Genomic DNA, 24,514 nt, shown 5'->3' on the forward strand with positions numbered 1-24,514 from the left:
AAACACGTAATTTCCATATTCTGAAAATGCATCCCTTAACAAGTATTGGCGTGTGAAACCCTACCCTTAACAAGTATTGGAAACAAAAACGATACTCTTGGCAAATATTCCCTGAAATGAACCCCTAAACAAGTACAGGAATGTTTTATTGTTACGGGTCCTTTGGTTGTCGGCTTTACCTTATTTGGTTTAGTACGACCCCACCTTCTACACCTCGCGCAAATAGGACTCTAAACACGTAGTGTTGGGGCAAAAAGGACATCCTTTATAAAACATTTTAATTTTGTTTTATCATCCCCGCAAATTCGACCCTAAACACGTAATTTTCCTAGCGAAATAGATACCCTTTTTTCACTATTTTTGTGTTTTTGACACCCTTTTCACGTTACGTACGTAACGTGCCCTATCGTGAAAAGGACATCCTTTTTACGTGTTTTTTTGGTCGCGCATGGTATCCACTCGTCAATGTAAGTGGCCCCCCCGGGGTTTAGAGTCCTATTTACGCGAGGTGTAGAAGGTGGGGTCGTACTAAACCAAATAAGGTAAAGCCGACAACCAAAGGACCCGTAACAATAAAACATTCATGTACTTGTTTAGGGGTTCATTTCAGGGAATATTTGCCAAGAGTATCGATTTGTTTCCAATAATTGTTAAGGGTAGGGTTTCACACGCCAATACTTGTTAAGGGGTGCATTTTCAGAATATGGAAATTACGTGTTTAGGGTGCTTTTCGAGACCCCATGGTCGCGCATGGTATCCACTCGTGAATGGAAGTGCCCCCCCCCCCCGAGATTGACACAGCGTGAAAACGAGCATTTCTTCGCAAACAGATTTCCGCGAGCTATACAACAATGGACAGTGCTCACTCAAGTGTAAGATTCTGTCAAAATTGTAACTTTCATTAGATAGATGAGACCCACAATTACATGTGAAAATATTACCCACATGTTGTATATTTCTGAATTCCCAGGGTTTTTTCAAAGTGTAAACTTTTTTGATACGCACTGTATATAAGTCTTTAAACCCCTTTACAAAATACAAGTTACGACCATTTACCTAATTTGTTGTCAAGTGATTATATACATAACTCTCTTTCACATCAAGTCTAATTTATTGTATTTTGATATGAATATAAAAGATATTGATTTGAATAAGTTTAAATTAAAAAAAATCGTTGACCGTGTAACCGCTTTTATTATTCTGTGCTTCATTTGATTTGATTGTATCTGGTTGCGATAGAAGGAGTTTGGACTCACATATCGGTTTCTATTGCAAGAAGCCTGAACCCAACCAACAATAACAAGAACCTCAAAAATTGTAAATTGCCAATTCGTCCACTGCTAACACGTCCACTCACCACATGTCCGTCCATCAACATTTCGTCTAACAACCATTTGGTCCAATAAATATTAATAACCATTTGCTCCAATCATTTCGTCTAATCACCAGTTATTCTATGACCATTTTGTCTAATAAATGCAGTTGGTGTAATAAATAACCATTTTCTTTTCACTCATTTTGCACAATTTACTCCAATTAGACCAAATGGTAGACTAAATGGCAGTTGGACCAACTGGTTATAGCCGGAATGGCATTAAATTAAATGAAAGTAGACCACGTGGTGAGTGGACGTACTGATGGTAGATCAAATGATAGTAGACGAGTTGGCAATTGGACGAATTGGCATTAGGCGAATTGGCAATAACCCGGCAAAAATGTCATCACATCTTTTCTTCAAATCATGTGGACGTGCATAGAAATTATGAAAAATTGGTGTTTGTGTGTATCTGTTCAATAGTCTCACTTTCAGTAAAACAATACATGCAATACGAAATTTCAATAGTGTTGGCCCAATTTGATGTTCAATACAATCAGACGATATTTTTAAAATTCTCCTTTTTTATTAGATATCGGTATGTCGCTATCCTGTACGATCTATTATACAACATAGCAATCTATAGCAGATTTCAATTGAAATAGGAGTTCAAAATACATTACTTATATTAGAATTTGCTTTTTAAAATATTTGGTGATGATGGCGTTGGTGGTGATGATGATGATGGTGACGATAGTGATGATGATGATGGTGGTGGTGGTGGTGATGATGATGACGATGATTTTGGTAAGGCATTTATCCTCATTACCAGGACCCTCGGAGATGACCTTAAGCCGTAAGTCCCCTGGTTGCTTGCTCACAGGCATTCGTGCTTTCTTAGCAGTCCTCAGGTAAAAAAAACTCGGTGTAATATGATATAATGATGGCGGTGTTGATGATGATGATGCTGATAATGATGACGGCGTTGATGATGATGATGATATGCAGGGAGGGGCAAAATCGCTTCCCCCACTTTTTAAATCACTGAAAAGGTGCCCTTTTTAACGCAAGAAAAATGCCCCCCTCCCCTCATGAACGTGTACTGTGCCCCTTTCATCGGAAGAGGACCCGTTTTACGGGTGTCCCGAAGTGCCCTTTCTAGTATAATTTTAGTGCCATTTTTTTCTCAAAAAATGCCTCCTCATTGACGTGTTCTGTGCCTCTTTCACCTGAGAAGGACCCGTTTTATTTCCGAGCAAGTGCCCATTTGCTTTCTCGTATCGTTCAGTGCCCCTGTTTACCTAAGGAAAGTGCCCCCCACGAACGCGTTCTGTACCCCTTTCAACTAAGAAGAACCTGTTTTATGTGTTAACGAGTGCCTTTTTGCCTTCTCATAGGTGCCTGTTCTCCATATCAGATAAGTTGCCCCCCCCCCGAAATTTTGAAACTTACATTTTCTACTGCAAATTTCACAAAATTCAGCAAAAGTATGCACAAAATCCATCAATTTCAAATGCAAACGCGCCTCGCTTTCAAGTTTTTTTTTTCAAAAAAAAATTATACGTGCTGCCCCCCCCCAATGAAAAATTTATGCATAAGGCCATGTTTGATATTGCCCTTTTTGAAAGAAAAGGTGTCTTTTTCCCTGTGCCCCCTCCCCCTTTCAACTTTGCTCCGCCCCCCCCCCCGGGCAGAAGCCAAGGTGCATGGCTTTGTCGAGAAAGGAAGAAGAATAGTGGATGAGGAAGAAAAGTAGATAAAGCTCTGAGTCTTGAATCTATATATTTTCCCATTGAAAAAAGAAAAAAATAATGACACTTTGCTCACCGCCTATCAAAACATACTGGGATATCATTTCGCCGTCGGTTTGCTATAGATGTGAAGTAAAATTCCCTGGCTAGACCAGTCGGTAGTAGGTTCACATTTCTTGAATAGCAGCCTGCATTTCAAGACTATGCCAGGTTCACTCTGCGTTAACCGAGCGTAAGGCTTTTACGTAAGCTTACGTAATAGGGAATTGACCTCAACACAACCTTTCGGGCCATGATTATACGACTCGAAACCGACTGGTCGGATTCATTTGCGCTCTGATAAGGGGGTGTCGAAGAATTGAGGGACGATGAGCGAAAAATAAATTGTTCGAAATGTAAATACACACAAAAAAAATATTTTTAAAAAGGGCATATACGCACAAACTAGCAATCTAATCATATATTTAAATCGAATAAAAATACCAGGATGAAATAATATAAACTAAAAAAGTGTAAATTTCAAAGGATATTTCCGTTGAAAATGGACACGTCTTCATCGATATCCTCGCAATTAGTGGATTTTGACAGCGGTAAACGGATGGGGGTGGTGGGTGCTCACTCAAGCTCGGAGAGAGTACCATAAAATCTGCTGGAGCGAGCTTGACCTGAAAAGTCGGCCAAGAAAAGTGAGAGACGTTCTGAGATGGATGCACCGTCACCGTGGTGAAACTGAAATGCAAAATACTAAAATCTTTTCGACTCTATGCTCCCTAGATGTACAGAATCAGACCAGAGAGAAATAATTTGAACATTTATTCTTCCGTCTGTGGAACTGCGTGATTTTTCTTGGTTTCTGAATTTAGGCGGTCACTCTCCCTTGCTCATTATCAGACAAGCTGTACTAGTACTACTACTACAAGTTTTGAATTGAAAGAAGGCATCCTACTATTCCTAGCGGATTGGCGAATCGGTGGAAAGTCAAGATGTCGAAGTTTAAGTTCGGTGAGTGTGGTAACATAATAAGTCAATAGGTTTATAATTGCTTTGAATCTTACAATTTACTTCATATGTCATGATCGAGGCAGGCTCTAGATCCAGACTATAAATCGATCCCAGAACCGAGAAATAAAGTGCGCAAGAGAATACTGTTCGTGTTTAATGTGTTGTCCTTATTCAAGGACGGCGATGTATTGTGTCCTTGACATGATGAAGCAATGTGCAAACGAGCCGAGTTGCTGTAAATGTGGTTTGACAACATTGTAACAACATTAATAAAGAGAGAGAGAAAAGGAAGTTGTACTTTAAAATGGAGATGCATATATATTAATAATTGTTGAGACAGCTGAGTATTGCACGGGAGTATTGCACATAGTACATATTTCTTGTTATGAATGTAGGATTGGGCATTTTTGGATGCACAGTTAAAAATGTAAACAATATCAACCTTCTGTTTCATCTGATTGTGGAGTTCTGTGGCGATTGCCTGATAAAAGTATTTTACTCTTCATCTATTCTTTTTCACATAGTGACTGGCTTAATCATGTTAATTGTGTAGGCAGTGGCGTAACTATCAGCTGGCAAAAAAAAAAACGGGGAAGAGGAGAAAAAGAGGGAGAAAGGAAGAGAAACGTATTATAATTTCTTATGTTGCTGTATATTTTACATAAACTTTTTTTTTATAACTTGATGAAACATAATTTGCTCAGGGCTTATCATTGCTCCTGGTGCTCGCATTGTCTGTTTAGAGATATAATAGATTAAAAAAAAGTTTTGGAACACCAGTTTTCAAGTATATTTGAGAGACCTGACATTGTCGAATCAAGTCAATATACACCAAATATATTTCCTCACACTTAGGGTTTTTAATTGTTTTATGTAGTGACGTATGCCTCTTTTTCATGACTACTTAAAGTGACTTATTGCCCCTTTTTAAGGTCTTTAATATAAAACATTTCCTGTCCGTGCTTATACATGTACGTTTGTTCGTATTAGTAGATTGGTGAAATATGTCTGCTCTTCATGAATTCCTAAAATCAGTCCTTAAAATGTCCCTTTTTCTGATCTGAATATCAAAAATTTCAGCTCGCACTTTGCGCTCGCATCATTTGATTAGTGAAATACGTATGGTCTTTGTGAAGTCTTAAAATGCCCCTCTTCAGGTCTGAATTTCCTAAATTTTCAGCTTGTGCTCTCAATATTTGATTTTAGTGAGATGTAATTGTTAATCTTGATTACAATGACCACAAGTGTGTCCTGTGTTCAAATGTAATTCAAACAAAATCAGCAAGTGCTTGGCACTCGCATTAGATGAGTATGGTGAGATATTCTTAATTGATTCCTAAAATACAGTTCTTAAAATGTCGCTGTTTGTACAAAAATTTTAGCTCACGCTTCAGGCTTGTAATGTTTGTTTAGCGAGACAGGTACGTATCATGATAACAAAAATTTGCTTATGATGTCCCTTTTTAGGTCTGAATACAATTTTCAGCTCGCGCTTCGCATTCGATCAGTGAGATACATATCAGTTTAATGTCACTGTCCTTAAAATGTCTCTATTAGGTCAGTATACCTAGCAACTGAGTGCTCTTCGCGTGCTCACTAAATGACTCAAAATTTTTGCTGGTGCCCCTCCCCCAATGCCATGACCCATGGTACACCACTGTGTGTAGGCCTAGATGCCTGTTATGCCTATATTATTCATATGTAAAATCTACCTTCCCGACCTTGTATGCTTTGAATGTGGTAGCTAGAGAGAGAGAGACAAGGGGAGAAAAACATACGAGGAACTGGGGAGCATTTCATGAAAGACTTGTCTCATATTTTATCTGACAATTACAATGTACCATAGTAACAGTCTGACCATGGACCCTGTCTGACCAATCGAAACCAAGGAAAGTTGTCAGACCCGACAACTTGTTGGATGAATAATGTTAATGAAATTGTCCCAAATCAAGCAGTTGCTGTAAAAAAATATGAAGTAGTCCTTTGACTAAAGTAGCCATGAAGTTTGTCTTTTAATACTTGTTACTCTTGCAGTACACTGAGTACAGGAATCATTATATTTCAAATTGGCTATTGTAGTATTGGCTAAAAAAAATTGACAATGCACTGGTCTTGCTACACAATTCACAAAGGTAATATTAGACCTATATGATATCAGTTATAAGAAATGCAAAGCAAGTTGTGATTTGATTCAGCCCATTATTAACAGTAAAAAATAGTAGTACATTTGTGGTACATCTCGTAATATAAGCCCGAATTTCATAATTCAATTCTCAGTCCCAAGTAGTGGACAGACATGCCTTCCAGGGTATACAGTAGGTTCTATGGTACTCAGCTGAGGCCTAAATTGTTTTTAAAAAAGTGTTTACATTGATTTTACAGGAAATAAAAACAACCATTGTAATAATCAGAAGTTTAAAAAAAAACTATTTTTTTTATTAAGATTTTTTTTATATTTGATTTTTCATGACTTACAATAATAGACATGACAGATGTATAGATATTTTGCGATATTTCCTCTGGAGATTACATTATTATTTTGAAACTGCAATATGTATGATGCCACTTTGGAAAATCATCAGAAAGAACTTTTTATTACATTGTAGGCCTACCTATTTTTTATTTCAGTATTAACCACTTCATTTTTTTTCATGAGATTGTATGTAGTGGCTGGCCAAATTATAGTCAAGATCAATGAATGATGGCCATATCATACCAAGGAGGTGATATCTCCTTGATCATACCGAATGATATATAATACCACCAACATGGTCTGTTATGTGAGACTAGTATAAGATCTCCTCTGATTCAAGGCCCCTTGTTTGCTGAGTATGGTGAGGGCCCCCTCCAAGCTGTAGGGACAACCCAGGTCATGTGAAGTGTGGCTGGCAACTCAACAGCCAATTGTAATCTGCTTAGTGATGCAATGTTATGCAATGAGGAAGGTGATGGACTCTGGAGCTTATTATTACAAGGTTGATGGGTACACTCCATAGTCTGCTTCCCAGTCTTACTTGTTGACAAAACAATGACGATAGAGTTTTTGACATTTTTGTACAGATTTTAGGCTAGAAAACATCAAGTGAAATTCAACCAACTTGTTACCATTATTAAACCCCATTCACTTTTTGTCAGAGCAATTTACAACCACCTAGAATCACTATATTTTGTCAAGTTTCCAGAATTTCATCAAAGGTGTGAATATCAAGACTGTATAGGGCAGGTGGATGCTTTGAGTCCATCCAGTAGGAAATTGAACAGAGAGTTTGTTTGTTTCATTATGTCTCAGGTTTGACCAGTGTGGTCTACTAACATTGAATTTGTTTCCAAGAATGCTAAATATGGTTATGGTCATTATTTTCTTCCATTTCCATGTTATGGTCAGTCATCTGATTTTGCACGATAACATCCTGAGAGAATGAACTGTATGGTGATTTTTATTTTGAACATGGAGCATAGAAGAATCTTTTTCCCCTTCACTTGTTGGGATTTTTTTGTTGGTGAAAAGAAAATGATTTTTACATTCATTTCAATTTTGATTAAAAGCTAGAGGCACCAAAAGTGATGAATGAAGTTAATAATAACATTACAGAAAGGGAATGACAGAAAAACACAATTTGCAATACTTTTCCATGTGGGGCTTAGTCATATGCATACACAGTGTTAATTTTAAAAAGATAAGAGTTCAAACCTATCATTCAACATAAACATCTTGAACAGACTATAGTTGCATGTCACCACCTATTCATATGTGGGCCTATGCTCTACTTAGGCTATACCTGAGATATATGGGCCAACTTACCTGTATGTAATCCATTCGTTAGCAACAATTTTTGTCTAGTAAATTTCAATTGTGGATAAATGCTTATAGGCTTTATTATTTTATATTCAAAGACATGATTTGTTCAATTTAGGCCTATATCAAAAGGGAAAGAGTAGCATGATGAATATGTATGCAAGTCAATTTTTTATTGTCAAATTGAACTAATTATAGGCCTTCTCTGTGATTAAATATAACACATAGGCCTATAATAAATAAAGTGATGTTTTACATATTGTGTAGTCAGCATTGCAAAACATTTCCATTGTATGTGTCAACAGACAGGCCTAGTACTGGACTATCGCTATTCCAGCCATGACCTGAACATGACCTGGGCCAGGATAGGGACCCAATCATAATCCTTTGACCCCAAGTGAGGGTAAGACAACAAAGGGCCAGACTGGACTTGATTAGACAATTAGTCCAAGATTAGTAGAGGATCTTCTTTATAGCCATCACTTTGACCACAATCCCCTTTGTACACTGTGCAAAGCCTGATGACTGGCTGTGGTCCTAGTACAAGATGCTAAGAAGGTGGCTTTGAGGGCTTTGTTCAGAGATGAGACATGCTACTCTCTACTAGTCTCCCTCTTCAGACCTTTGCCTTACATTGGTCAGTGGTCTTCACAGCTGTTCTAGTTCATTTGAGACTTCCAATTTCATCGCAAGTAATTATATTTGATCTGTGAAATGGACAAATGTTTTGTTGGAGTCGAAGGGGAGAAAAGATTATTTAGTATACTTCAATACTGTGCTAATGCCCAATTCTTCACAGTATGTAGCAGGACTTGTTTCCCAAGTATTCTAGTTTTAGGTTGCATTGTAGGTCTTTTTTGCAGTTAAGTGTATAGCTTCCAGGGAGCTCGGGGGGGGGGGGTACCATAACAAGTAAGCTAATCATGTAGACTGTAGCTGACTAGCTGAATCAGTCACTAGTTTAATGTCCTAAATATTTGGTGTGTAATATTAATTATCATTAAAAAACACAATACATGAGATGTATAACCAATTAAACAGGGATTAGAAAACAGTCCATTGAATGATGCCACACCCCCCTAGTTGAGTAGAGGAGATCTGGGTGAGCAAGACTACACTTCTCTTGTGATTATGTAATCTTATTTGCATGAAAGACCTCTCTGTTAATAGATAAGTTCAGCTTGCTTTTTTGTTAGTCAGACAAGCATTATTGATCCAGTGAGGCCATGTCATATTCTGTATTATAGGCCTGCAGAAAGGGGGCAATTCCCTGCTTTATACAACAATAATGCAAGACATTTTTAGCAGATAAATAATTGTCATATTTCGCTCGCTACTTTCAATGTGAGACTAATGAAATGAGTTAAACATTTGCAATAATGCCCTCCCTGGGCTTTGCCCGTGGGAATACTGTCCAAAACCCGAGGGCAACATAAGCCATATTTCTGCTAGTGCACTTGCGCAGTAGGAACCGATTTTGATGGCTTATTTCTTATTTTCAGTATATGCAAATTATGACCTTATGCGTTGTACATCATACGCTGTACGTGTTGTACATCATACGCTTAAGTGTATGTGCGCACCATGCATGATGTGCAAAGATAAAGCGCGATTGTGTGGTAACGATTTATGTCACAATTGTTTATTAGCAAGGATTACTTTAATAGCCAAGTTCATGAATCACTTGTTATCAGAAGTAGTGATAGGCAAACAGGCATATAAAATTTTCCAAATGATAGCTTGAATTTAACATTATACAGCTATAGGTAATAATGATATTGATATTGACTGGCTATTCTTTCATGGAACATGCGCTGAAAATATTTATATCTAAATAAATGTAGCAAATAGCAAAGCTATGGTATTTTAAAGCTTTGCATTATTCTGGTAAAACAGTTGTGCATGTCTTCATGAATATTCAATGAGCAAATTGATGTCATATCCCCACTTTTTTGTATTTTGTTATATGAAATTAGGTTAATTGTTTTCCTTCCTGAACCAAAAAATTTGGACTCACAACTGATTATTTTGGGGGGATATTCATTGCTGCAACCAATTTCATTCATTACATGGGAGACATATCATTCACACATGTATGAAAAGATGAAACAATTGTGATTTCATATGATAATATAAGAAGAATTAAAGTGGGGTGTAATCAGCTCATCTAATGAATATTTATGACTCATAAATATTCATGAGATGAGGACAATATGCATTTCTAACTGTTTTCACAATATACTGCTAAATTCTAAAATTCAATAACTTTGCTATGTAAGTCATCAGATTTTGATTAAATTTTCAGCATTTTGCTCCATGAATTTTACTCTATTTCTTTAGATATGAATATTTTCATCCCAGAGCATCCCTTTTAAAAAGAACCATATTGCCTTCATCTAAAAACTCGGGCCAATATGAATCTGTTGCAGGCAACCTATTTGATGTCCCCCTCAAGACCTATCAGCCCTGTGTGTAACTTCTAGTGTAAAAAAAGATGCACTGCATTGCAGAAGATACCTAATTTTTTAACCTTCTGATGATCTCATTCTAATAAATTCAATAGCAGTCATTTTACATGTAATCCTCCTTGTCGCCAAGTCTGCCAAGCTCCCCCCCCCCCCCTGCATCAGAAGTTTGTTTGCATACTTTGATATTTGATATTCTATTTTACAACTTTAAGGGTGGAGCAGCTAACACATTTTCAAATGTTGTTACTGAATATTATGTTGCCTTAACTTACATGTAAAGGACAAGTCCGCCCCAACAAAATGTGATTGGAATAAAAGGAGAAAATAAAACAAGCATAACACTGAAAATCTCATCAAAATCGGATGTAAAATAAGAAAGTTATGATATTGTAGATTTGCTTAATTTCACAAAACAGTTAAATGCACATCCTGGGACCCGTTTCATAAAGATGTTCGTAAGTTAAGAGCGACTTTAAGAACGACTGGTGATCCTTTCTTACGCGCTAAACCATCTCCAACATGTCCAATGAATATACCATTTACCACAGGAAAGGATCACCAGTCGTTCTTAAAGTCGCTCTTAACTTACGATCAGCTTTATGAAACACCTACCTGGTATGTATGCAAATAAGGCAACCGATGCTGCAGGCCACTCACTATTTCTCTTATATTTTGTTATATGAAATATGGAATATTTCAATTTTCTCCTCATTGTCATGATATTCTATTTTACAACTTTAAGGGTGGAGCAGCTACATGTAACACATTTTCAAATGTTGTTACTGAATATTATTTTGCCTTAACTTAAAGGACAAGTCCGCCCCAACAAAATGTGATTGGAATAAAAGGAGAAAATTAAAACAAGCATAACACTGAAAATCTCATCAAAATCGGATGTAAAATAAGAAAGTTATGATATTGTAGATTTGCTTAATTTCACAAAACAGTTAAATGCACATCCTGGTACGTATGCAAATAAGGCAACCGATGCTGCAGGCCACTCACTATTTCTCTTATATTTTGTTATATGAAATATGGAATATATCAATTTTCTCCTCATTGTCATGAGAAACAAAGTTTCATTCCTTATTCCTGAATATGTGGAATTACCTTTGTTTCACCCTCTTTGGCACAAGCAATATGCAATAGTCCTTATTGTAAAATCTGTGAAAATTGAAATATTGTGTAATGAATTGAAACAATAAAAACAAAAGAAATAGTGACATCAACTCTATATCCTGTAAGTTACTTGAGATACTGTTTCTACCAAGGAGAAACAAATAAGCCACAACTGATTTTATTTTAAATCACAAAAAAAAAATTTCTTACTTATTTCAAACATCACCCACAGTTACCATAACAGTCTTTATAATACCATGGACCTTGCTGGTAGGTCCATGATAGGACATACCCATTTATGCAATGTAGCCTACTTTGAGGGGAATATTGAAAATACAACATGGTCACTCAACCACTATAAAGTTATGCCTTGCACTTTTACTGTTTATGTTGTTTAATTTCAAGAAGGATGAAGTTCATTTCATAGATTACAAATCATAACATAACTTTCCATCAAGGGTCATGATAGTCACACATTTGTACATCCCAATTTTCAGTCTCTGAATACATGACCAGTACAGTATTTCATAGCTAGGGGTTTTACTTGTACATGTATCATATGGAGTTATGTATGTTTGTTTATTTTAGTGGGTAATATTATTGGTTTATGAGTTTCTGGGACAGGCCTTGATTATATTCTCAGGGCACAGTAATCAATGTGGACAGTTCATTCTTGGAAGTGATTATATAACATTGGAATGCTCTTTGTGTGGAGAGGAAATCATTCACCCTGTGGGGCCAGAGACCATGTATATGTATGTGACCTGAATGAACGGATTCAAGGACATTTCCTTCCTCTTTGTATGTACACATTACCATCAATGTGATAATGATGTTATGTTTAGTCTAACAATTCAGACCCCTTACATGAAATCTCCCCATAAAGAGGGTATGATCAGCAGCTGGTCAGAGAGTATATCCAGCTTTATTCGATTTCGCAAGAATTAGTTTGATTTGCTATTCATAACCTTCAAATAGACCCTACATGCATGCTTTATCTGAATCATGGAACTGTGATACTTAATTTATTTCAAATCCGCCTTTTGACTGGTATATTTACTGTTCTTATATGGATATGAACTAGGCTTTGTATTTTTTTTTCAGTGGCAAACCAGCTTGTATGTTGTTTGAAACAACAGCAGTTGTACAACGTACACCTACTTAGCTTGTATGCGAGCAAATAGGAAGCAGAATGTCGAACATTCGTACCGTCGCACACAAGACGTACCACCAAAATGTACCGTTGCACGGCTTTAGGAGGTGACGTCACAATACGATTCAGTTATTTGTGCTCAGTAAAAAAATGAAGGTGAAATACGCGCATAACTTGCTTGCTAAATGCACAATGCTGCCGAGGTCATGTGCGCTTGTGGGATTTTCTTTTTGCTTTCAATATTTTTGCTCACTTTTTATAGATTACTGCAGGGAAAAACTATTGTTTTTTTTTGCTTCATACTTTTCGCGAAACTCTGAGGCGTTGTTCAACGCAAATAGCAAATATTCTTATTTGTACCCATCCTTTATCAGCCCCCATTTAAAAATAAAAGTGGGACCTTTGTTATAGTTGAATGATGGGAATGTGCTTTGACCAAACATTTGAAAAACTTCAAATTAGAATGGTGTCAGTCCTAAAAGTAACCTTGTTTCATTCCATATTTCCATAGTATTCAGAAAATTATCAGCAGTAGAAGTGATTAGGCCAACATGAAGAATATTTGTCCCTAATATTTCCATCTTTATTTTGACTTCAAAATACATCCTGTGTTATCTAAAGATGTTATGATCTGGTAATCAATGTACAAAACAAGACAAACACCAACCACATGAAGTAGCACTTTTCTGTTCACACCCCTGCTTCATGTAATTTAGAAGATATGAATGAAAAAAAAACACTATACCATGTAAAGTTTTGTTGCTTATTTTTTACAAAACAAAATATGTACATCACAGGAAATATAATGGTTTCACATGCTCACTATAAACAAGTAGAATATGTACAGCAAAGACGCGTTTGATTGAATCACAATAAGGCCGTCTGCAAGATCCTGAGTTTTCAAATTAGCGCGCTATTTCTGTTCCGGCAAATTATCCTGATCTGAACAATCTCGAGATTATTTGCAATGGAGACGCAATTATCGCGCTAGTTCGTAGGATTAATCTCGAGATTGCAATCCCAAGTCAACTTGGGATTATTTGCAAAATAGCGCGCTGCTTTACGAATTATCGCGCTAATTCGTAGGTGCAGATGCACTCTGGATTATTTATCCACGGCATCAGACCATAATGCATCGATGCCTCGCTTGAGCAGGAATCGCTCTTCTTGCGATGGTGGAGACGGGGTTTCTTGAATCTTGAGATTAATCGCGAAGAGGGCCGATCGGGCTAAAATCTCGAGATAGAGCAAACTTGGGATGGTGCAGCACCGCCTATTAGGTTACAATTATTCATGGGGGAATAAATCTGCATCCTAGGTTCTACATAATGAGGGGGGATGAGTATATGTATCATGTAAAGGAGTGGTTAGTTGGTGATGTCATCAGTATTCTTTACATGTATGCATGATATACAATAAATCATTTAACTTTCTTTTTCATATCATCTGTTTTATATACAATGTTTTTTTGGTGTACATGTATTTAACTTTTAATGTTGAGGCCTAATCATTTTTTATATATTTTTTTCTTTCTTTGGCCCAGGAGAGAGCATACATAGCGGTATAGGTGAAGGACAGCCAGATGGTCAAGAAAAGAGTACTAGTAAGTAGTTGGATTTTTTCATCAACTCCTTCCATCCCAGTCAATTTGTAGAAAAATTTATTGAGGATTACATATCAAATATTAATACTACCACATTTTTATTACCAATAAGATAAAAAAAAAATAGGCCTACATATTGGCCTGTGTTACAATGCATTATGGAACAACTTGTGATCTTGAAAAGATGAAAGGGTCGAAAAGTTCCTTCTGAAACAGATCCATGATCCTGATTTTGGATTTTTCTCATACAATGTAATTTTGGAAATTATTCATAATTGATGTACATGTAGTCCTATGATATTTCTGTCACTGAACCCACTATGCCACTTTGGTGGATTAGATTATTCAGAGTGAATTACATCTTGAAGCATAAAAAACAGTAAAATAGGTTTGAATCAATGAATGTTGTTCATAACTGAGCCTCAGAAGTTGTTATATTAGAACACTGACCATATCCAAGCTCATTAAGGACAAAGGAAATAAAATTTGGTAGGAACATAAACCTCAAAATAGAGCTTGTTGGAAAAGTGTGAATTGAATCACTAATTTTCTGAGAAATCTTGTAATCTTGTCCAGTCATCCTGGGTCACTGTACTGGCCTTTGAGTGATTCTTGGAAATATGAAAAATCACTTGTTTTGGTCACTTTCATTTTAGTATGATCAGGTCATCAACAATCATCTTCTCTCCCTCCCTCTCTCTCTCTCCCTCTTTTTCTCTTATCTCTTTTCTCTTTTGGTGCAACTACCTCCCTCGTAACAAAAGCAGGTGAATTTTCTTGCTAATGGCCAAGGAAATGGTACCAGTTGATGACCATTGAATGACCAAATGAGTAGGCGTCACACTGACTAGTTAATGTAATGTTTTCCTGGTTGTATTAGGTTTAATTTGTTGGCAGGTTTCCAGAATCAAGAACTATGAGGGTGTAGAGAGTGTCATGAAATGAAGAGGGCTTGCTTCCTTTCAATTAATGCCATTTATATAACACTTCTTTGTTTAATAGTAATATACCTTCATGATTGCATTCGTTTACCAAAGTCCAGCTCATCTGTATAGGACAGAATAGGACATATAATATCACTAGAACTAACATTCTGATAAAGTAAAAAAAAAAAATCAGCAAGATTTTTAACAAAAAAATCCACAATTCCGGAATATTGGTGAGATAAAGGTCAGATCATGTACATAGAATGCTCTCTGAATGAGATCATGCATGAAAATATTAAATACATGTATCTTTAATAGTGTTGACATATATATAGGATAGCGCAACTTTGAGTCAGGGGGGGGTCTGGCAGTAAAGGTAAATGCAATTTTTTAAATTTTAATTATAACTGAACTTCATGCTAATAGAATTAGCCTTAGGACTGTTGACCTTGGAACAATTTCTTTCCTGAAGGTGATTGTTTGATTTTATACATCTATCTGTACATGCACACTTGGTTGTAATGGAAGTCGTGATGTAATATTGCGTAATGTAAACACACACACACCAGATGTGCTAATTACTGGCAGCCATTTTAAATTCTCTATGAGCAAGCCTTCCTCATGCGCTGCTGATGACTTAATGCTTTCTTTTTATTATTACCATTTTAATTCCCATTCAGAAGACAATGCACGAATGGGTGATATAATTCTTTAGATGAGAAAATTTGATTTTTGTCTCACCTGCGAAGCAAAGTGAGACTATAGGCGCCGCTTTTCCGACGGCGACGGCGGCGGCGACGGCGGCGGCGGCGTCAACATCAAATCTTAACCTGAGGTTAAGTTTTTGAAATGATGTCATAACTTAGAAAGTATATGGACCTAGTTAATAAAACTTGGCCATGAGGTTAATCAAGTATTACTGAACATCCTATCAGAGTTTCATGTCACATGACCAAGGTCAAAGGTCATTTAGGGTCAATGAACTTAGACCATGTTGGAGGAATCAACATCGAAATCTTAACCTGAGGTTAAGTTTTTGAAATGTCATCATAACTTAGAAAATATATGGACCTAGTTCATGAAACTTGGACATAAGGTTAATCAAGTATCACTGAACATCCTGCATGAGTTTCATGTCACATGACCAAGGTCAAAGGTCATTTAGGGTCAATGAACTTTGGCCGAATTGGGGATATCTGTTGAATTCCCATCATAACTTTGAAAGTTTATGGATCTGATTCATGAAACTTGGACATAATAGTAATCAAGCATCACTGAAAATTTTGTGCAAGTTTCAGGTCTCATGATTAAGGTCAAAGGTCATTTCGGGTCAATGAACTTTGGCCGAATCGGGGGTATCTGTTGAATTACCATCATAACTTTGAAAGTTTATGGATCTGATTCATGAAACTTGTACATAAGAGTAATCAAGTATCACTGAACATCCTGTGCGCGTTTCAGGTCACATGACCAAGGTCAAAGGTCAATGAACTTTGGCCGAATTGGGTGTATCTGTTGAATTACCATCATAACTTTGAAAGTTTATGGATCTGATTCATGAAACTTGTACATAAGAGTAATCAAGTATCACTGAACATCCTGTTCGAGTTTCAGGTCACATGATCAAGGTCAAAGGTCATGTAAGGTCAATGAACTTTGGCCATGTTGGGGTTTTTTGTTGAATAACCATCATATATCTGTAAGTTTATTGGTCTAGTTCATAAAAAAGGGAAATAAGAGTGTATCACTGAACATCTTGTGCAAGTTAGAGTAGTATTCAAAGTGAGCACTGCTGCTATGTTGAACCGCGTGATGCAGGTGAGACGGCCAGAGGCATTCCATTTTTTTTTCATATATATCAAATATTTGTTAATATAATCTTTTATTAAAAGGTGGCCAAAACTGACCTTGGATTTCAATGTTTTCTGGATTTTGTGATTTATAAACTTAAAGAGGCTCATTGATTTTACTATTTCAGGATGACTCAAACTAATTTTATTAATTATTATTTAACGAAAAATATAAACATTGAAATTTCATGATTACAATATGAAAGACATACTGAGTGTGCAATTGCATGTATATATCCACCCTCTCATTCCATAGAAGACTATTTGATAGTAATAGGCCTTTATTCGTTTCTTAGTGTTAATCACTGATTTCCCCCAAAAAACGTAAGTCTTGAAAATTTATGATTTGCTAAATATAAATTTGACTATATTATAAATTTTATTCATCAATGTGTTTGAACAACCTCGACTTGGGCTGTAGTTTTTGTCATGCCTGTATATATAGCAGAGCGAGTATATAGGCGTAGCTTTTCCGTGCGACGGCGGCGTCGTCAATATTGAAATCTTCATCAAGGTTGAGTTTTTGAAATGTCATCATAAATTGGAAAGTATTTTGACCTAGTTCATGAAACTTGAATATAAAGGCATTGCCTGATTTTCAGGTCACATGACCAAGGTCAAAGGTCATTTAGGGTCAACAAACTTTTGCCATGTTGGGAGTATTAATGGAATTGTCATAACTTAAACATTTTATGGATCTAGTTCATGAAACTTGGACAATGCTTGGACATAAGAGCAAGCAAGTATCCCTGAACATCTGTGAGTTTCAGGTTGCATGACCAAGGTCAAACATCATTTAGGGTCAACAAACTTTGGTAATGTTGGGAATTGACATCATTTATAGAAAGTTTATAGATCTAGTTCATGAAACATAGGCTGCGTTTATGCGACCTCGACCCAGAATCATGATTTGAATCACAATTTGAATCATGATTCAAAACAGCAGCATGAATCACGATCCGACAGAATCAGCGTTTATACGACCATCTTTCTAACGCTGTTTCTCCCTGAATTCTGGCCGATCCAGTGCGCATCACAGTGCGCAGTTTGACCCAGGAAGTATAGGTCAACATTTTCGCACGTGTTTCTAACTTCACGTCGGCTGCTAGATTTTTGCTGCCACCGGAGCTAACGCGCGATTATTTGTGCAAGTGCAACGCTTACTCGGCTTCCGAAAAATAAATCTTTTACTTCCAGAATTCCGTGTATTGTACCTCGTATTGTTTTTGATCGGGAACCAAAAGGGGTCATCATCCTCCCTCCCACCTCCCGATCGATTTTTCTTGTCTATGATGGTCCTGTACTGGGCACAGGACCATACCATCTGTTAATTTTGTCCCGACAGGCGGTGCCACATCTTCGTTGAAATCCCTCCCTCGCAAGCGCCGCTGAAAGGGATCGTCTTATTTCTGTGAATCCCGGTAAGGGATACTTGTGCTTCAGGCTGAGCCCAAAGCACAAGCAGAGCCCTGAGTTCATCATGAGTCTAATTTGTGCCTTTGGAACTTGAAGAAATGATTGATGAAAACAACGAAATATACAAATGACGCTACAGTACAACCCCGGGGGTATAATTCCTAAATGCTGGCAATACTGCTACACGAAAATTAACCTGCACGAAACACAGCGCGCGCCTTTGAGTCGAACCCGGAAGAAGCACGACACAATGACGTCATAGAATCATGATTCAAATCACGATATCGTTCATACGACCTTTTTCGTTCGTGATTCTACAGAAACGTCTTTCCAAACGCCCCTTTTTTCGTGTTTCATGTTTGTGATTCTAATCATGATTATATTCAATTTCGACTAAACGCAATCGTGATTCTGCAGAATCGTGATTTGAATCATGATTCTAATCATGATTCTAGGGTAAAAAAGTGTCGAATAAACGCACCCATAGACATTTAAGGGTAATCAAGTATGAATGATTGTTTTGCAAAAGTCTTGAGGCATATGATCAAGATCTAAGGTAATTTTGGGTCAATTGACCTAGTATTCTATTATCATATGATTGTTTTCTATTGTGAATAATTTAGTTGATTTCAAAGTCAGCACTGCTGCTATATCAAATCACGTAATGCAGGCGAGACTGTGAGAGGCATACCACTTGTATTTTAAGTTATCCAAATAATACCACCATTACATTCAGGGGCCGCGGAACCGGGGGCTTCAGCCCCCACTTTTTTCAAAAACCGTGTACAAAAATGTAAAAGTGACCATGTGATTGTAATTTTTAGCATGGTCAGCCCCCCCCCACTTTGAAAACCGTTCCGCGGCCCCTAACATTTACTTTCAAATCTTAGTTACCAACCAGTACCTCTGAATAAATCCATTCCGTTTTTTTCTTCTAAGGAGAATAAAAAAAAACATTCAAGCTTGCATGCCTGCAACTTAGTCTAAACAGTCATTTCCTTTGTTATGTAACTCTCTCTTTCCTCTTCTCAAACTAAGGTAAAGGTCATTGAATTTTTTTTTTTACATTTTTAAATTTCTCAATATTTTGTTGGGTGAATTGGGCAAATTTCTGGTCTTTGATGTGGTCAGTGATTTTATTGGAAATCGTTGTCAAAGTGGTATCAAGAATTAAAAACTAAATGAAGTCAATGATTGTGATGATGATTATTATAATCTGTATCATAAAATAATGATGATAGGCCAATACAAGTCAAGCTATTCCCTTATTTCACATTTTGGAGTATCAGATTTTGGGGTTTGGTGATTTTTACTTCAAATAATGTTTAAAAAATGTGCTGGTGAAAAGATGTTGGCCCTTTCTTGATGATTGAGAAAATAATGTCCTTTTTATTCCTCCACTCACTGTATGTGGTTGCCGGAAGTATTATATTTTTAGGAATTGTACTTGCCAATGCCATAACTAAAGAACTACCTGACAGATGAGATTCAAAGTTGGTCCAAGTATGCATATGTAGGAAAGACAGTGAACTTGTAGTTCTTCTTCAACCTACATTGACTGCCTCCTTCAATCCTGAAGATTCTTGCAGTATTGTAGTACCGTGGGCCGGCAGGTGCAATACACAGGATGAACACTTTACTCTTTGACGAATAGTGTATTGGTTTTAACGTGCATAAGTTGTGACTCTCCTATACACAGGACCAACATTTGCATCCTTTCCGATGGACGGAGTGTTTTCCAACTGTATATTCACACCTGCACTGAATACAGTGGTGAGGCATGCTAACACACAACGCTATAGCATCAGATTTTTTGTTAGACGCGTTTCGGCATGAGCGGGACTCCAACCCCTCACGTTGAGATCTACGATCTTATCCGAAACATGCCTCTAACCTACTGAGCTACACTGCCTCCTCGGGTATCAAGGTTAATAGACAAAGGCCAAGGGTCAAAGGTCTTAGCATCCTTTTATACCTCTAGATATCTTGTTCTCATGATAAGTATAGGAACTGCTCAAGGTTACAACTCTAAACTGGGTTATATGCATACAGAGTGGCCATGATGATCAGCATTATACTTTTATAGTTTCAGGAGTCATGAGGTCAAAGGTCACAGAAGTCATTGTAATGTACACATTGAAATATCTTGATAGTTAGCTAGCTATAACCATGGACCTACTACTCTGACTGAAGAGCTGTGTCAGGATCAGCTTCAAACTTGGTTTATGCATTATAAGTCCATGGTTTATGTTGGAATCCACAACACTATTTATTTAAAGCACATCCATTCACAGGAATATGGTCTAGGGTATGTAGCCCTACAAATTGTTAATTAAATCCCTGTTTAGGATGTTCAAAGCTGGGATGTCCTAACCATGGATCCTACTCGTAGGATCCGTGTCTTAACTAACGCCTGCACAGGAATCCTTGTTTAGGGTGCTTTTTTCAGGACGATTCTCATGGTTGCTGTCCACACTTCTATGAAAATGCTATGAAAGTGCTTCAAGCTTAAATACATGCATCAATTCCATCTTCCATCTTTTTGTTCTTGTCTTCCAAAAAATATGTATTTCATTGGGAACTGATATCTATAGGCTGGATACAAGTCAATTAAAGGTGTGGAATTGGCCTGTACTGTGTTCATCATATCCTGATAGATTCTTTCCTTTGATATGGAATTGGGTCAGTTGTTATGTAATCTTGTTTCACATGACAGCCTGGTACTTACAAGTAATATCATTCCAGTTCTGGAATAAGAGAATGGTTTAATTTGAAATCAGAGTGCATAATGGTTCCTCCATATCTGGACACATGTTCAGTTTCTGCCAACTTCCACCTTGAACTTCCTCATTCGTATACAGGGGAAGCATTTGATTCCAATTTAGAAATCCTGTGAAAGCAGGAAAAGTCAGAAATACAGTGATTATTAAAGTTTACAAGAATCATACAAGAATTTATTTTTCACATATTTGATTAATCAAGAAGACCCCTGCTCTATGAGAAAAAATCCAAACACCCTGTGTCTAACATCAATCAAGGTTTTCATAGGCATACCGTATATAGTTTTTTAGGATGTAGGTGTATAAGATTTGGTAATAAAATTTTTGAATGATATGGTATTATAAGAAAATAATCCCTGAATCAAACTCTAATCAAACCTAATACAGAAATGCTCCTTTTTCAGAGAACAGTTTGGAAGTCCTACATACTTGGGATTTAAAAAATATCTTATATAGCGCTGTTACCAAATGCATTCTGCTGCCGGGCTTCGTGTAATTACCTGGTACCATCATGACCCTCCTACAAATGGTATCATATCATTACCCCGGCTGGAGCTTAGCCACCATTATACTGTTGGATCATTGGATCTAAATTATAAATCCTAGCGGGTACTCATTCAACTCACCTGGGTCGAGTGCATCCAGTTTGGATAAATTTCTTGCTGAAGGTGGTTTCAAGCACCTGAAGTAGAATTCAAACCCTCGACCATCTGATCAACACTTCCACATCCCTAAATCCCAGATTTTGAATGAAATACAACTCCTTTGGTGAATATTCAAACTCTACCCATGTATTTTTCTTGAATAAAGCTAACGAGTAGTTTTTCCTGTTTTGTTTTGTCTTTTATCATAGAATCACCATACATACCAAGCTACATGGATCTTAGCAATGGCCCAGAGCCATGTGTCGTATGTGGAGATGCTGCTACAGGATATCATTACAGGTGTATGACCTGTGAAGGATGTAAGGTGGGTACTTCATACAGCCACTTTAATTTAATACACATTCATTACATTCTTGATTTTAATAGATATGGAAGATGAAACATACTTAAGTTATTTACCAGTGTCACTCTGCGAAGGTAAAAATGAAATTGGGAACTGCATATAATCAGGCCCAGAGGGCATAGTAGCACAGATCCCACAATATTCGTAGCATAAAAGATTACAAACAAACAAAACAACATATTGTGACATAGTAAAACAAAAATGACAATATACAAGAAGAAGAAAAGAAAAAGAATTATCCGACTTGCTATCAGTTACATCTTTACAGCTAAAGTTGAAATAAGAATTGGAACTCTGCCATATCCCCTCAGACAACAATCACACAGACCAAAAGTATTACTGATAAATAGAAAAATAAGCAAAATGAAGGTAAAATGAAGAAAGAGAAAGAAATTAAATTAGAATTCCACGTACTAAAGTGTCATTCCCATGACCCCTTTTTCTTTGATTCAATACATGAATTACTTTTAGATGAATATATAACTTCAATGAAGTTTATATTCATGTTAAAGGGATCGTTTAACTTTGTGAGAAGCTGATTTAAAAAATTCTCAAACTAAGATTAAATATGTTTATGAGTTTATGTATTTGTTCCAAGAAACCCTAGAAATCATCTTTATTTCGGATGAAAAGTTGTTAGTATGTGGGAATATGTGATTATATTGGATCGCGTCTACTAGACGATTTTTCAAATCACTGAGACTTCGCCAATTTGAAATAAATTGTACGACTCCCTCTGCCGTTGAGATCGTACTAGTATTAACGGCTACGCAAGCGAGAACTGTCAATCAACCAACAGTGAATAGGGGGGGGGGGGAGGGCCTCTACGGCCGGTGTCGGCGGCTGCACTGAGAATTGTAAACATTACATGCAGCGCATGTTCCGCTGGCCGTGCCGTGTAATGTAGCGCCTTGCCGGTTCTTGGGTGTCGAAGCAGAGAAATTCACTTTCAAAGAAGAGAAACAGAATCTGAGCGCAATACAAGATACGTACAGACCCTTTTAGATAAGAAAAATTGCGGACTTACTGATTCCTCGCCGGGATGATAGTAACGTGGCAAATTTGGGTCGATGTATTACTTGAAGATAAATCTAAAGTGTAGCATAAGAATATGTGCGATCCAAAACATATCATACATGTACTTGCGAATGGAATAAGGACATGTGGTCTCTCGAGCTCTGTGTAGTATGTCGTGAACTGAGGGGAGGATCCGGGGCCGGGGGGAGAATGCCTTCATCCCATGCATGAACGTTTCATAGTTGATGTGGGTATGCAAATTACTTGGTATTACGTAAGACTCTTCTCATATCGCTCGAAAAATGAACATAATGCAGGACATAATGTTTTCATTTCTAATGCATGTGCAGTCATATGATTATAATATTTCATATATTTAAGACTGAGCTCTGATGGGCCGAGCACAACTGCGCTGGCTGGTCAAGGAGGGGAGGGGGGGGGGGCAAATCCGACTTGCACCCCTTTTTGAGAGTAGTAATCAAAACTTGTGAGGTAAATATGCCATACATTTTTCCCACGTGTGCACCACCCCCCCCCCCCCCCACCCCTTGAACGGGAGGTCCTTTCCTCTTCTTTTTTTTGCTTGACAAAATTTTTGGCGAAATACCTTTTAGATGAAAACCTTTTTATTTTTTTTGCCGTGTCAAAATTTTCTCAGGAAATGGTGCCCCCTCCCTTTAGAAAGTCCTGGATCCACCCCTGCACAACATAAAGCTGTTTATCTCCCCCTCCAACACATAACTGCACACAGCCAAACAACCAATGTAATGTGATTCCTAAAAAGAGTTAGTAAAAAGAGTTCGTGCAGTATAATATATATATATATATATAAAGGTATATCTTGGGCATAAAAAGGACATAAAAATAATTGCATTCTGCGGCCGGCGGCGAAAGTATAAAAATATTAGATTCTGGATTGGCAGCGTTGAAGCATAATCTTCCGCCGCCAGTGCCAGAATGTATATTTTTATTCGGGGATGGTAAGAATATTTCCATCCACGTTTCACATCAGCAGATACAATACTTATTATCATTTAGGAGGGATGTCCCATGCAACTAAAGTCTGATTTTTTAAGTACATCGTAGCTTTATTTTTATAATCATGGACCTACTATGGCCTAAATTAATGATGCGAGCGCGAAGCGCAAGTTAATGTTCACTCTTATATTTCGATTTGAAAGGAAATATAGGAGCGCGAACTGTTTTATGTACATGTACATCTTAAACGGGTCATTCTACTCTTGGTAATCAAGCAGGGTATGGATATCTTAAACATTTTGATTTATGTTCTCGCGTATAACATTGTTTAA

The 24,514-nt window shown here is 37.1% G+C and overlaps 1 protein-coding gene across 1 annotated transcript in view; it reads left to right on the forward strand.

The window, feature by feature from the left end:
• Window positions 1-3,650: 3,650 nt before the first annotated feature.
• LOC121425320 (thyroid hormone receptor beta-A-like) overlaps window positions 3,651-24,514 on the forward strand; it is a 44,453-nt gene continuing 23,589 nt past the window's right edge. The window contains exons 1-3 of the mRNA XM_041621353.1: window positions 3,651-4,068; window positions 14,148-14,207; window positions 22,033-22,148. Of these exons, the coding sequence (XP_041477287.1) occupies window positions 4,050-4,068; window positions 14,148-14,207; window positions 22,033-22,148 (195 nt within the window). The 5' untranslated portion in view covers window positions 3,651-4,049. The remainder of the gene's footprint in view (window positions 4,069-14,147; window positions 14,208-22,032; window positions 22,149-24,514) is intronic.

The sequence above is a fragment of the Lytechinus variegatus genome, chromosome 1 (assembly GCF_018143015.1).
Source record: "Lytechinus variegatus isolate NC3 chromosome 1, Lvar_3.0, whole genome shotgun sequence".
Taxonomy (NCBI): Eukaryota; Metazoa; Echinodermata; class Echinoidea; order Temnopleuroida; family Toxopneustidae; genus Lytechinus; species Lytechinus variegatus.